The sequence below is a fragment of the Chiloscyllium plagiosum genome, chromosome 16 (genome assembly GCF_004010195.1).
Source record: "Chiloscyllium plagiosum isolate BGI_BamShark_2017 chromosome 16, ASM401019v2, whole genome shotgun sequence".
Classification (NCBI taxonomy): Eukaryota; Metazoa; Chordata; class Chondrichthyes; order Orectolobiformes; family Hemiscylliidae; genus Chiloscyllium; species Chiloscyllium plagiosum.
The window spans coordinates 46,303,645-46,319,931 of NC_057725.1; the positions used below are offsets into that span (position 1 = coordinate 46,303,645).

Sequence of the window (16,287 nt, forward strand, 5' to 3'; positions counted from 1 at the left end):
GGGCAAGCCAAACAAAGAACAGCCAGGGAATTCCGAGAAGCATGGCACTCATCCACAAACTCCATCGACAAACACATCGACCTGGACTCAATATACCGGCCACTACAGCGGACAGCTGAAACTGACAACCGGAAGCGGCAGGGACAGACCACTATAAACACCGGAGGAAACATCCAAGAAGCGCTTCGCAGGAGGCTCCCAAGCACTGATGATGTCGCCGAGCCAGGGGACGAAACGTTTGCAACAAAAACTTCCAGCTCGGTGAAAGAACCACAACAACGAGCACCCGAGCTACAAATCTTCGCACAAACTTTGAACACTGCACACTGTATTCAAGATTTACTTTTACCAATGACCTATATAATAAAAACATTTACTAATTCAAGAGTAACCCCATGGGGAGATAAATGGAGAGGGGGCTCATACATGTCCAGTTCAGAGAGAACAATTCCTTATCCGCAGAATTAGATTTTGTCTCTGCATCTTGGAGAGAGACAGTAATAAAGTGAAACACATCTGGTGAATGTGCAGAAATTCACCAGGAGGTAACACTTGCAACATGATCAGTTGAGTAAGAAATGAAATTGTATTTCACTGTGATATTGCTGGAATATAAGGTTGAAATTTTACGTTGGTTTGTAAAAGCAAATAAGTTACTTCAGTGTAAGTTTGTGAAAAACATGCAGACAAGTACAGTTTGGTTAGAAATCTGCATTAGTTATTCAAAATTGAGAAAACCTGAAGATCTCAGTGGTGTGTGGATTTGAGGAAAATATTTCACAGGACATATGACAGGAAATGAGGGGAAAAACAGCTAAATCAAACCTACTAATTGGGCAGGGAAAAAATATTTTGCTTTTAAGTAACTATAAACTGATGGTGTGAGGGATAGATGGGCCTTTATTTTTTGTAAATATTTCAACCTGATATATTTAGATAACTTAGTTTTTTTTGTGTAATAAACTTATTTATTGTTACAACGAAATCTACAGCCTAGTATTTTCATGTTTCAGTGAAAGACTAACACTTTAATTTCAAAAGAGTACGATCTATTAAGTCATAATAGATTCTTTCTGGTTTCTGTCTTGGACAGTACTAACTTCAGTTGGCATCACAACACAATACATGATGTAAATGTGTATGATGTATTATCTAGAAAATAACATCCTTACGGACTCAACCAAGACAATTTAGCTCAAGTGAGGGAAAGAATCAAGTTTATGATAGACAATGACATTATTGAAAAGAGTCATAATAACTAAAGCTCACCAACTGTGATGATACCAAAACCAGATGAATAATGATTATGTATTGATTGTCACAATATCAGGGTGATAACAAAAACAGATTCATATCTAAGTCCATCATCAGAGGATGATTGTATTTGAGAAGATTGGGCATGCATAGTTTGTTTCAAAAATTGACATTGATAGAAAATTAATAAGTTCCATTGATACAGCCAAAAATATCAGCTTTTGCAAAACTAGATGGACTTTATTCATATAAAGTTATGATACTTGAAATGAAAAATGCACCAGCAACTTTTCAACCATTAACCGACAAGGTCATTGAAGGATTATGCAACTGTGCAATATACATAAATGATTTAGTTGTATTCAGCTAAACCTGGGAAGAACATTTACAACACTTAACTGGACTGTGTGATTGGTTATAAAGAGCCAATTTGGTCACGTTTGCCATAAGTGAATTTATTAAACTAAAAGTGACTTATTTAGGTCGCATGGTGGGATAAAGTATGGTCTCCTCTATATTTCAGACACAAAATGCAGACAGGGTGACTGTTTTGCAGAACACCTATGTTCTGTCCACCCAGAGCTTGCAGTCACCTGGCTATTTTGAAATTTCCTGTGTCTGAGACACGGCACTATTTTGCAGTAGGAGAAAGTGAGGACTGCAGATGCTGGAGATCAGAGCTTAAAAATGTTTTGCTGGAAAAGCGCAGCAGGTCAGGCAGCATCAAAGGAACAGGAGAATCGACGTTTCAGGCATAAGCCCTTCTGCATCAAAGGAACGTCGATTCCACTATTTTGCAGTAGCATTGCATGAATGGATTTGTTCAAATTTCATTCCAAATTTCAGTATTGTAGTAAATCCTTGATGAGTTTATTAAAGAAAGGCAAGAAATGTGGATGGATAAAAGAACATCAGAGTTGTACTCATTACAAAAACAGAAATTTCCACCAAAACTGACAGAATCTGCGAGAAGAATGAAGAGTTAGTAGTTTGATGCTGATGACTCTTTATCAGAACTGATAGCAGCTAATGATGTGTTGAAGTGGCAGGTGACTGCAAGCTCTGGGTGGACAGAACATAGGTGTTCTGCAAAACAGTCACCCTGTCTGCATTTTGTGTCTGAAATATAGAGGAGACCATACTGTGACCAAAGTGAATACCGTAGACTGGATTGCTTCACCTGCAAGGTGTGGCTGGGGCCTTGGATGATGAGGAGGGAGGAAGTCAACAGATAGGTGTTACACCTTCTGCAATTGTATGGGAAATTGCTGTGCAGGTGTAGGGAGGTGGAAGAGTGTGGTGTGACTTAGATTTGACGAGAACTAGGACTGAAATTGGTTGTCAGAGAAGGATCTTGATGTTTGTGTTTATAATTCTCTAAAGCAATGATAAGAAACTATGCTCAAAGTAAAGCTATTTTCTAAACAACATGTTCAAGATGCCCTTGCATAACGTTTGGCAAGGTAGAACTTGAACCAGGTTTCCTGGCTCAGAGGTAGGGAGCACTACCACTGCACCTCAAGAGCCCTGAATTAGTCTTGCAAGGATTCCAGCAAGTGGATTAAACTGACAACCTTTACAGTATTAGTACTAGACTCGAATCATCATCAGACAATGATTGCATTTGAGAAGATTGGACATGCATGGTTCGTTTCAAAACTTGTTGATAGAACATTTGTCACTACACTGCCCGGAGTAAATAGGGTAATTGGTAACTGTGACCATTTGAGAGGCTCAAGTGTTAAAAGAGTTAGATAATTGACCAATTAAAAGGGGTTTCTTGGTGCTGTGGTAGATACATTTTTGCTTCTGAAATAATTTTGTTGAAACAACAGGGTTGGAAAGTAATGATAGTAAACACAGATACTGTGGGATTTGCTATTCTGTTTTTGGTGATGAATCTTTTGTATATCTTTTGAAGACAGACAGTAGGTAAGGTGGAGTTTACAATAGAGTGGATGACACATGCTCTGTAAACGAAGTTGGTTTGATAGACTTCTTCACCATTCTTTGTATTTTTATATTGATTTAATTGTATCAATTTTGTTCAACACAGTTCCTCTTAAAACTAAAGAGGGTTTGCAAAATTGTTAAATGCATTTGTGTATAGTTTGGGGAGGGGCTTCCATAGACATTTGCACAGAATTAACCGTCCTTGGAAAAGTGCCAGGATGTGAAGAGTACTTAGCAAGTTATGTGTGGATTGTACATAGTGGAGGCACATCTTAAGAGGAAAGTAGCTGTTTAAAGAAGTTGGGAACTACAGCTATAAATGGAAAAGAACTCAGTTTGGGAGGGCTGAATCTTTTATAAGAAACAAGCGTATCAATTTGGTATAGTGATTTTCTTTTACAAAAACTTGACCTTCATGCTTATCCTCATTACTCTTAAAGTGTTGACTCTTGCTGGAGTGTGGCTGTGTGGGTGGACACTGGCAGCTTTCTACCATCTCATTTGAGTTTTTCAGATGTGAACTGAGGTCATAGCTGCCTGTACGTGAATGCATTGTGGGAACATGACAATCTCGTTCTCATTCACACACAGGTGTGCACATATCTTGCAGTGTGTACCAGAAGGAGGAGCTCTTGGCTGAAGTTCTCTCCTTCAGTGGTATTGAGACCAAATATATTTACCCAAATGTTTCTCAACCAATTCTTCAAAGTGGCAATTGAATATGCAACCCTTTTCATGCTGTACTGAGTAAGTTACTCTCAGGAGAACGTAGTTAAACTGCAGCTCTGTTTAACTTCTCAGGCTGCTGGTAGCAGAGACGCCCAACAATGCACAGTGGTCTTCTAGAAGACTGCAAAGGTCTGCAATCATCTAACATGAATCCTTGAGTCTCATTGTTACTCTGTTGTGCCCAAGAAGTTTATGCTTGTAACCTCTGTGAATATTGCCTTCTGCAATTTGTATCTGTGTGCTATGGTACTGACCTAGCTATTGCTGCTGCTAATCTTGTTCCATTTCTGAAATCCAAAATAAATTTGCTGAATTAAAGGTTGGTAGCTGGGAAGCCTAGATTGAAGGCAATAAGCTTCAAAGTAATGGAAGCACATTATCACAACAAGCCCTGCATTTCACCCTAACAAAGAAGTAGGTGTGTGTCATCAGCATTTAAAGAATATCTTGTCAAACATTTGTTCAAATTCAACTCTCCTCTTGTTTTGATTTTCCTGAGTTCCGCAAAGCAGGGATACTCACAAACTAACAATTAATACAGTTCTTGACTGTCATAACCTTCTCTCTCATAGGAAGACAATTCATGCCATAATGGTCAACTCTGGGTTAAGCTCCTATTGAAGCTCAGGAACTCTAGTCATAACAGTATCTGCTGCATTTGCTGCAGTGGGAGACATGTGTTGAGACAATACATGATTTGCTGGCCTCTATTTTCTCAAAACTTGCCTCTCAACATTTCTGCTCATCTCTTTCAGCGCCCTTCCAAAGTGTCAGCCTCCAGAGGTCATGACCCCAAGTTATCAGTGTCAATGTCTGCCATGTTCTTATTCCACATACAGGTGTCTTTGTAGCAAAGGTATAGACACCCAGAGATCGTGACTCGGTGGCTGGTTCAATGTACAGATGGTCTTTGACCATACAACCATCAGGGAGAAAGTGAGCACTGCAGATGCTGGAGATCAGAATTGAAGAGTGTGGTGCTGGAAAAGCACAGCCGGTCAGGCAGCATCCGAGGAGCAGGAAAATCGACATTTCGAACATAAGCTGTTCATCAAGAATGAGGGGGTGGCCCAAGGGGGCTGAGAGATAAATGGGGAGGGGGTGGGGTTGAGGGGATAGGTAAATGAAATAGGGGGTGAAGTTGATGTCAGAGAGGAGGATGGAATGAATAGGTGGGAAGGAAGATGAACAGGTAGGACAGGTCAAGAGGGCAGTGTCAAGTTGGAAGGTTGGATCTGGGTTAAGGTGGAGGGAATGGAAATGAGGAAACTGGTGAAATCCACATTGATCCCGTGTGGTTGAAGGATCACAAGGAGAAAGATGAGGCATTCTTCCTCCAGGTGTCAGGTGGTTCGGGTTTGGCAGTGGAGGAGGCTCATCATCTAACCGATAAACATGGCCGAGTCAGCACAGACATAATTGGCCTCGCAATGAAAAAATACTGATGGAATTTGCATATTCCGGGATCTCTGAGTTGATCCTCTTGCCTTGCTAAGGGCTGCTGAGGAAACATCTGAGCAGTGAAGGCAGAATTGTTCAGCTTTTTCTCCTGCATAACATTTTTGTCCAATCTTCTAGAGGAATGCACTAGGAATGCAGGTTTGGTAGACAGTCAGATTGCTGTTGTCCTACACTCTCTTACCCATCTTGGACATCAGCCTTTTTGATGTGTGTATTGATTTTCGCACCAAGTGACAGATTGCTGGCAATTGTGGAAACCCTAGAGATGGAAAGCTATCTACAATCTCTAGCGTTACTATGTTAATGCTGGTATATGATGGTAAGGCAACATCAAGGACCGTAATATTTGGCTTCCTGATGCTGATGTTGTTAGAAAGTATGTCCATTTGTTTGCTAGATTTTATTTTAAGCAGCTCTCAGTGCTTCTCATATATTTGGGGCGGCACGGTGGCACAGTGGTTAGCACTGCTGCCTCACAGCGCCAGAGGCCCGGGTTCAATTCCCGCCTCAGGTGACTGTGTGGAGTTTTCACATTGTCTGCGTGGGTTTGCTCCGGTTTCCTCCCACAGTCCAAAAATGTGCAGGTTAGGTAAATTGGCCATGCTAAATTGCCCATAGTGTTAGGTGAAGGGGTAAATGTAGGGGAATGGGTCTGGGTGAGTTGCGGGTCGGTGTGGACTTGCTGGGCCAAAGGGCCTGTTTCCACACTGTAACTAATCCAATCTAAATCTAATATTGTGATTGCAGTATTACAGATGATATCTCAAAGTGGTTCCATTTCGTTTCTGCACTCTGTGTGAGGGTGCCAGATAGCATGTCATTAAGAAGCTGTTGGTTTTACCTGGGTAGGCAATATTGCGGATTTGATATGACGACACCATTTCTACTTTGAATGAGAAAGATTGAAGGGTTGCATTCTCAGCCTAGTGCACACCAGGGAGTGATCTGTTTCGCAGTCAGTGCTGTAATAGCTGGATCTGTTGTGAATGTTATGCATTCACAGGAAGTGATGGTCAGATCCAGTTGGTACAAATACTCTGATCATGGATGGAGAGAACACATTCTGAACCATTTATGTTGGCTCCATCACTGAGAGTAGTGAGTTCATTACAGCGAAGCTTACTTCTTCATCACAGGTTTCTTCTGAATTCCTTCCCAGTCAGATGAACATGTAACATTTGTCCTTCAGTGATCTGCTCTCACAAAGCCACAAGATCACAGTGCCATAAAACATAGGGGCAACATTAGGCCATTTGGCCCATCTAGTCTACTCCACCATTCAATTATGACTGACATGTTTCTCAACCTCATTCTCCAGCCTTCTCCCCATAACCCTTGATCCCCTTACTAACCAAGAATCTAGATATCTCTGTCTTAAATACACTCAATGACTTGGCCTCAGCATCCTTCTGTGACAATGAGTTCCACAGAATAAGGACACTTTGGCTGAGGAGGCCTGGGGTAGCTATGCTGATGTTCAACCCATTGAATTCTATGTGGATCACAGCAGTTTCATGCTTACTTTACCAACTGCACATCATCTGTCAGTCTTTTATACATGGTACTGACATTGGAGTTTGCCCATCAAAGACTTGGCATCTCCTTTTGTTTTGTTTGTTTCATTCGTTTGTCTGTGTGGTGGATTACACTCGCTTGTTGAACAAAGACTGAGCGACAATGTCATGGTCTCTCACACAGTTTGTAGCAACCAATCTCTATGTCATTCCACTTGGGATTATTACTTGCAACTGCTGTCCTAGGTTTAGGCTTAATGCTCTGCAGCCAAACTGTAGCATCCTCTCTTAGGCCCAAGCCTATGCAAAATTTGAAGAGGGACTGGGCTTTTGAAAATTCAAGGTCACCCTCTTGATCTCCTCTGTTGAGTCAGTAACATTACATTTTTCAATGACTTCTTTGTAGGAGATTCTGGAAAGACGTATCTAGATGACTGTTTGCTTTGGGGCTGGATGTAGGATTGGTTCCTGAATACTGGAGAAGGCCTGTACACTGCATGTCTGGGGCCAAGTCTCCTCCTGGGGCTGCGAGGGTTTACAAGGTGGCCTTTTCACTGTGGCACTACTGCCCAATGTGTTATGGCAATGGGGATGGATCAGTGCTCAGAACTGCCACTTAAATGGGCTATCAAGAGCCTCACTAGGCCCAAGGCTGGGTATTCCTGTACTGTGGGGAATGGATCAGAGTGGGGTGGCAAGCTGATGATTGGCCCCCTAATCCATTTTAGTGCCCTGTCCCTTTTGAAAAGCACAGCCAACAGTAGGGTGTAAAGTCCAGCCCAAAATATCAAACTGTGTTAGTCAATGCTGTGGATCCATACAACCTTAAGCAATATTAACAGTTGTCCGCCATTTTTGATTGTATGACATTCATTAGATGGGGAGAAATTTATGTGACTTTTTTCCATCCCATCCACAATGATTTACTGATTATGGCTTTGTCTGATTTCCTGGTGTGTATGATAACTTGGTCTGTTCTGACCTCTTATCACTGGGAGCAATGTTCAAAGCTGGTTCAGAGTAAGGTGATAAAAATTTCTGCTGACTGCTGTCCTTGTGAAATTAATTTCAACCACCTTAATTTAGCTCATAGCTGGCAGTAGGACACACAATACTTCAGTTGGAACCCAAAAATACCATCTTACCAATGAAGTTCTTCATTTGAAGGGGACATAGTTACTCCACTGCAACAAAAACAAAACATCCAAAGGAAGCTGATTAAGTTAAAATCAAATTTCATTGCCAGAGTTAATGGCACACTTCTAACCCTCCTCTCTGTCCACCCCTTCTGCAGCACCCAATGGTGGGGTTGTAGGACAGAGGTGCCCCTGACTTGGTGTTCATTTGAAATTTCACCCAAAAAGAGGGTCGATGTGGGAACTGGAAAGAGTCACATTGGCAGACCCAGTATATCAAAAAGATGGTCAAAAGAGCCTAATTTGTCCAGGATTTTCAAATTGTGGAGGTAGAGAGTAAGGCCAGAGAATTTTGGAATAGAATATTGAAATCTCTTTAACTCTCCTCCATATTGGGCCATAATGCATATTGTAACACACTGACCATCTTCCTCAATTGAGCTTGATTAATGAAAATGGTTGTTGAACATGGGGCCCTCCTTTACTGTATGGATGCAACAAGAAAACCAATATTGTTAGAACATTTTACTGAAACTTTCCTGAGGGTAATTAGAAACCCACGAAGAAAATGAAAATGTGCATCTAGAAATTCTGCTGATGGACATTTTAAGTGCATTCCCCTTACAATGCATTTTAGTGAAATATTTCATACAGGCAGAGGAATGGGAAAATGTTATATCAGTGTGAATAAAAATGTTGTGTGTGTTCCTAAATCCCAATATTGTGACTTAATTTGAATATAGTTGATTGGAACTTGGCCAGCATTTCTGCAATCAATGCAAACCCAAACAAAACAACTGGATTGGGCTCTAAATGGATGGAAATCTAATTAATGATCTCCACTTAATTTTAAAAAATCTAGTGTCTATCCACATACTAATATATTAAAATCTTTTGTTTTCAAATATACTTGCTGCAGAATGGCTTTGATTTCAGTGGATCGCACGCCACACTATACAAAGACAAGCTTTGGAGCAGATGCCAACCCTCTGAAATTCTACTCCACCACATATTCCACAACGTATGGTAAGAGAATGCAAGGGAATCTGTCGTGGTGCTGAGGGTTCTTTTGGAAATATGAGAGCTTGATGTAAGAATTGGCAGTTGAATCACCAGCCCATAAATCTGGCATCTTCTGAGAAAGTTAATGATCTAAAGTAGTTTCACAACCATATCATGCCAGGTGCAAAGATTTTTAGGCTTTAGGTCGTACAATTTCTCAAAGAGCTGAAGATAGTCTTGGACTGAAAGGGATCTCAGGTTAAGAGACCGAATAGTGTGACTGGGCCTGTAAGGAGTTCAAGTCCAGCCCAGGTTGATGGGCACAAATGTCTTCTGTTACCATGATTTTAAGGTTCCGATGTGAAATAGTGAAAAGGTTATTTTACTGCACACCTACACCCTTGTTCTATGGTGCCATGTAAAAGGAAGTGAAACTTGGTTGTTTTCTTCAGTGAGTCCCACATCACAAAGCCTATTCTCCAGCTACCCATTCCATCCCTCTCACTGGCTACAGTCTCAGGCTGAACTGAACTAATTGTCTTCTTTGACCCTGAGGTGAACTTCTGATTTTAAGCTTTTCCATAACAAAGATTGCCTACTTCAATCTCTGTCCCTGCCTCAGCTTCTCAGCTGCTGAGACGTGGAAACATGCATTTGGGAGTTGAAGCCCAGAGCAATTCTTCCGCTATATTATGATTCCTCCCTGGGTTAGATTAATTTTGATTAGATTAGACTCTCTACAATATGGAAACATACTTCGGCCCACAAAGTCCACGCTGACCCTCCAAAGAGTAACCCACCCAGACCCATTCCCCTACCCTATTTTTACCCCTGACTAATGCACCTAACACTACAGGCAGTTTAGCATGGCCAATTCACCTGATCTGCACACCTTTGGATTGTGGGAGGAAACCAGAGCACCCAGAGGAAACCCACGCAGACACGGGGAGAACATGCAGAGTCCACACAGACAGTCACCCGAGGCTGGAATCGAAACCGGATCCCTGGTGCTGTGAGGCAGCAGTGCTAACCACTGAGCCACTGTTGCCACCCCATCCTGTGAAATATTGTCGATGTTTTGAGATTTGCATTTAAGTGTTGTTTGCTGTAGTTATTAAATTTTTTGACAGATATTTGCCGGGAAAGTTTTGTAAGCTTCTCCTGATCTCGTACCTTCATGTAGCTGTTTACAGCATTTCTCTATAGTTTCTCTGATCTCCCTCCAGAGGACCTCTGTGGAAATGCCAGTCAGGTTTTGTTGAACCAAGAATAGGAGAGCCCACGAATATGACAATAGTTGCAGATACCTCCCAGAAATGTGCCAATATTTACAAAGAGTACTTCCTGTAGAAACTTTGAAAATTATTTGCATAAATCTGTGCTGCATGGATGAAAAAAGTGTTCAGGAATAGATTGAAGAAATACATATTACTCATGGGAGTTTGCTAGGCTTCATAACTCTACAAGGAACAGCTGGCTCCCTCTTTAAAAATAAACTCCTTAAGCTATTTTTTAAATATTGAAGACCTTAGACTCCAGATGGTAGGCTCTTGCCCTCTGTGTTGACAATTGACAAATGTTTAATGTAATACTTGGAATACTGAGTCAGCTCTTTTTCAGGAGTCAGTTTTTTAATGACTTGTGTATTGTGAAATTATGTGTATTTTATAAATTATCTGTCTATCTAGGTAAATCTTTAAGATTGTTACCTCTAATGGTAATTTGCTAAGTGCATGCAGTATCATGTCTTGCACTGGAGTATATAATCCCAGGAATGGAGTGGGCGGGGGAAAAAAGGCTCCATGTTCAACTCTAATCATGTACTGACCTTGCCTCTGTGAAAACACTGAACCAGTTTCAATCAAAGTCAACAACAACATTGTCTGCAATAACCACAGTGCATTTTTCTTTCATAACTTCCTTGACGTTTCAGCAACTGTTGGCATCGTCTAACATAATTCTTTTCTGATGTTTATGCTTTATTGTCCTACGTGGTCTTTTCTTGATTCTTTAACTAATCACATCATAGTCAAAATATTTGGAGAAATGACTATGCCCCCTGCCCCCATGCTATTATGTTTTGAACCTACATGGAGCTATTTGTGATCCTTCTGAAAACCACTTATTCATTTTATACTGCCCCTTGGGGGACATCATCCAAAATGACATATGTCATTGACATCCATTTCTCTGCCGATTCTCTCAAACTCTCTGCTCTTTGTGCTCTCTGACTACTCGTTTAATATCCAACCATACTTTGGCTGCAGTTCCCTCCAGTTAAACACTGAAAAGATCAAGCTCATCCTTTTTTATCCTCAATCTGCATCTTTGTCTCTCCCTTGCCACTATCCCAGATTGAACTAAATTGTTTGCAACATTGATGTCAAGTTTGACTCTGAGTTAAGACCGTGCCAGCTCTTTTACCATGTCAGCTATCCGACACAAAGACAGTCTTCTTTGACTTCCAAAACATATTCACCTTCTTGTCCTATACTTTGCCACACTAGCTGCTCATGCTCTCATCCATGCCTTTGACAACTCTAAATGCAACCAATTCAGTTCTATCTAATGCCTTCTTATGACCTCTCTTTACTTCTGCAGCACCGCCCCCCCCCCCCGCTCCTATCCCAAAGCTATGAAACTACCCTTTTGCTACTCCATCATTTCCTCACCAGAACCAGAATTTTCTGGATTTTGGTAAAACTCATGTATTTGCCTAAGTTTTAGTCACCTCTCTTACTATCCCTTTCTTTGCCTCAGTATCCAGTTTTAGAGGATGATGTCTCCATGAGACATAGGATATTATTGCTAAATGAAAGGCATAGTGCAAATTATAAACAGAGACAGCAGTGCAGAAGTGCTATTTTCTAGGTCTGTAGATTGAAAGAAGCAAAAATGGCCCTTAGTAGAGTGATATACTCTTCTTGTCAGATGTGGGAGTTCAGGGAGAGTTTACGGGTTACTGAGGATTATATCTGCAATAATTGCTGCTGGTTGCGAATTCTATCAGATCGAATGGATCAGTTGGAGAGGCTGTTCGAGGCAATGAGGAATTTACAAAAGTAAGGGGATATGATGGATGGCAGTTATAGGAAGGGGGCGGGGGGGAAGTCTCAGATACAGCCACATAGATGGATTAACTCCAGGAAAGATAAAAGAGGGAGGCAGGTAGTGCAGGAATCTTCTGTGGATATCCCCATTTCAAACAAGTATGCTATTTTGGAAAATGTAGGGGATGATGGATTCTTGGGGGAGCATAGCACGAAGAGGCAGGTTTCTGGTATTGAGACTAGCTCTACTGTAATGAGAGGTACGTTGGGTTCCAAGTGATTGATTTTGTTAGGGGACTCTCTAATCCAAGGTACAGACAGACATTTCTGTGGCCAGCAGCAAAAAATCAGAATGGTGTGTTGCTTCCCCGGTGCCAGGATCAAGAGAGAGTGAAAAATGTTCTCAAGGGGGAGAGGGGCCAGCAGGGGATCATTGTACACATTGGAACCAATGACATAGGAAGGGAAGAGGTTGAGATTCTGAAAGGAGGTTATAGAGAGTTAGGCAGGAATTTAAAAAGGAGTTCCTCAAGAGAAGTAATATCTGGATTACTCCCGGTGCTATGAGCTTGTGAGGGCAGGAATAGGAGGATAGAGCAGATGAATACATGGCTGAGGAGCTGGTGTATGGGAGAAGGATTCACATTTTTGGATCATTGGAAGCTGTTTCGGGGTAGAAGTGACCTGTACAAGAAGAACAGATTGCACCTAAATTGGAAGGGGACTAATTTACTGGCAGAGAGATTTGCAAGGGCTACTCGGGAGGATTTAAACTAGTAAGGTGGGGGGAATAGTGAGGTAGTGAGATAGTGAGGAAAGAAATTAATCTGAGATTGGTACTGTTGAGAATAAAGGTGAGTCAAACAGTCAGGGCAGAAAGGGACAATGCAGAGAACAAGGTAGGACTGATAAATGAAACTACATTTATTTCAATGCAAGAGGCCTAACAGGGAAGGCAGATGAACTTAGGGCATGGTTAGGAACATGGGACTGGGATATCATAGCAATTATAGAAACATGGTTCAGGGATGGAAAGGACTGTCAGCTTAATTTGTATCCTGTGGCATTTTTGATAAGGGATAGCATTACAGCTGTACTGAGGGAGAATATTCCAGGAAATACATCCAGGGAAGTTATTTGTGTGGAACTGAGAAATAAAAAAGGGATGATCATCTTATTGCGATTGTGTTATAGACCCCCTAATAGTCAGAGGGAAATTGAGAAACAGATTTGTAAGGAGATCTCAGTTATTTGTAAGATAATAGGGTGGTTATGGTAGGGGATTTTAACTTTCCAGACATAGACTGGGACTCCATAGTGTTAAGGGTTTAGATGGAGAGGAATTTGTTAAGTGTGTACAAGAAAATTTTCTGATTCAATATGTGGATGTACCCACTAGAGAAGGTGCAAAACTTGACCTACTCATGGGAAATAAGGCAGGGCAGATGATTGAGGTGTCAGTGGGGTGGCACTTTGGGGCCAGTGACCGTAATTCTATTAGATTTAAAATAATGATGGAAAAGGATATAGCAGATCTAAAAGGTGACGTTCTAAATTGGAGAAAGGCCAATTTTGACGGTATTAGGCAAGAACTTTCAAAAGCTGATTGGGTGCAGATGTTCACAGGTAAAGGGATGGCTGGAAAATGGGAAGCCTTCGGAAATGAGATAACGAGAATCCAGAGAAAGTGTATTCCTGTCAGGGTGAAAGGGAAGGCTGGTAGGTATAGGGAATGCGGGATGACAAAAGAAATTGAGGTTTTGGTTAAGAAAAAGAAGGAAGCATATGTGAGGTATAGATAGACTAGATCGAATGAATCCTTAGAAGAGTATAAAGGCAGTAGGAGTATACTTAAGAGGGAAATCAGGAGGGCAAAAAGGGGACATGAGATAGCTTTGGCAAATAGAGTTAAGGAGAATCCAAAGAGTTTTTACAAAGACATTAATGACAAAAGGGTAACTAGGGAGAGAATAGGGCCCCTCAAAGGTCAGCAAGGTGGCCTTTGTGTGCAGCCACAGGAAATGGGGGAAGATACTAAATGAGTATTTTGGATCAGTATTTACTGTGGAAAAGGACATGGAAGATATAGAATGTGGGGAAATAGATTGTGACATCTTGAAAAATGTCCATATTACAGAGGAGGAAGTGCTGGATGTCTTTAAATGCATAAAAGTGGATAAATCCCCAGGACCTGATCAGGTGTACCCGAGAACTCTGTTTGAAGCTAGGGAAGTGATTGCTGGCCCTCTTACTGAGATATTTGTCATCAATAGTCACAGGTGAGGTGCCAGAAGACTGGAGGTTGGCTAACATGGCACTACTATTTACGAAAGGTGGTAAAGACAAGCCAGGGAACTGTAGACTCGTGAGCCTGACATCGGTGGTGGGCAAGTTGTTGGAGGGATTCCTGAGGGACAGGATGTACATGTATTTGGAAAGGCAAGGACTGATAGGGATAGTCAACATGGGAAATCATGTCTCACAAACTTGATTGAGTTTTTTGAAGAAGTAACAAAAAGGATTGATGTGGGCAGAGCTGTAGATGTGATCTATATGGACTTCAGTAAGGCGTTTGACAAAGTTCCCCATGGGGAGACTGGTTAGCAAGGTTAGAGCTCCTGGAAAACAGAGAGAACTAGCCAATTGGATACAGAATTGGCTCAAAGGTAGAAGACAGAGGGTGGTGGTGGAGGGTTGTTTTTCAGACTGGAGGCTTGTGACTAATGGAGTGCCACAAGGATTGGTGCTGCGTCTACTACTTTTTGTCATTTATATAAATGATTTGGATGCGAGCATAAGAGGTATAGTTAGTAAGTTTGCAGATGACACCAAATTTGGAGGTGTAGTGGACAGCAAAGAAAGTTACCTCAGATTACAACGGGATCTTGATCAGATGGGTCAATGGGCTGAGAAGTGGCAGATAGATTTTAATTTAGATAAATGTGAGGTGCTGCATTTTGGGAAAGAAAATCTTAGCAGGACCTATACACTTAATGGTAAGGTCCTAGGGAGTGTTGCTGAACGAAGAAACCATGGAGTGCAGGTTCATAGCTCCCTGAAAGTGGAGTCGCAGGTGGATAGTATAGTGAAGAAGGTGTTTGGTATGCTTTCCTTTATTGGTCAAGGTATTGAGTACAGGAGTTGGGAGGTCATGTTGTGGCTATACAGGACATTGATTAGGCCACTGTTGGAATATTGCATGCAATTCTGGTCTCCTTCCTATCGGAAAGATGTTGTGAGACTTGAAAAGGTTCAGAAAAGCTTTGCAAGGATGTTGCCAAGGTTGGAGGATTTGAGCTATAAGGAAAGATTGAATAGGCTAGGGCTGTTTTCCCTGGACAGTCGGAGGCTAATGGGTGACATTATAAAGGTTTACAAAATTATGAGGGGCATGGATAGGATAAATCAACAAAGTCTTTTCCCTGGGGTGGGGGAGTCCAGAACGAGAGGGCATAGGTTTAGGGTGAGAGGGGAAAGATATGAAAGGAACCTAAGGGGCAACTGTTTCACCCAGAGGGTGGTATGTGTATGGAATGTGCTGCCAGAGGATGTGGTGGAGGCTGGTACAATTGCAACTTTTAAAAGCATCTGGATGGGCATATGAATAGGAAGGGTTTGGAGGGATATGGGCCGGGTGCTGGCAGATGGGACTAGAATGGTTTGGGATATCTGGTCGACACGGATGAGTTGGACTGAATGGTCTGTTTCCGTGCTGTACATCTCTATGACTCCATGACTCTAAATTCCTGCAGGCTTCTGCATCCTGATCTTTCAATTGGATGGAGATCAAGATTTGCGTGAATTTCCATTGTTGATTTGTTATCCAGAGACTGTAATAAAGTCTGCACTTCAATGTCCAGCAGGACTCAGTTTGACCATGGAACCACTGCTTGCTGATACTCACTAATACATGAAGAAAGACTGTGTGGGTGAAACATTGGAGGGATTGGCAGTTACTATGGAGCTAAGAATCAGAACTACCAGAGGTGTGGAGACTAAAATTTACATAATCTTCACCTCCCACATTGCCATTGTTGTAAAATCTGTTGCAGCATTAGGAGAACAATAAAATAGAATTTTCCTTTTTGGCTCAATTACTTGTAGCCTACAGAACTTTTAAGAACTTTCTGTTCTGTCTCTGTTGTATTTAACCTCTATTATTTGAAGACGTGTTGCTATCGCTTGTCA

General features: G+C 41.5%; 1 protein-coding gene across 3 annotated transcripts in view; it reads left to right on the plus strand.

Annotated features, from left to right (window-relative positions):
• ppp1r32 (protein phosphatase 1, regulatory subunit 32) overlaps positions 1-16,287 on the plus strand; it is a 151,918-nt gene that overhangs the window by 9,479 nt on the left and 126,152 nt on the right. For all 3 annotated transcript variants that reach the window (XM_043705996.1, XM_043705998.1, XM_043705995.1), the window contains exon 2: positions 8,967-9,073. In XM_043705996.1, the coding sequence (XP_043561931.1) occupies positions 8,968-9,073 (106 nt within the window). In that variant the 5' untranslated portion in view covers position 8,967. The remainder of the gene's footprint in view (positions 1-8,966; positions 9,074-16,287) is intronic.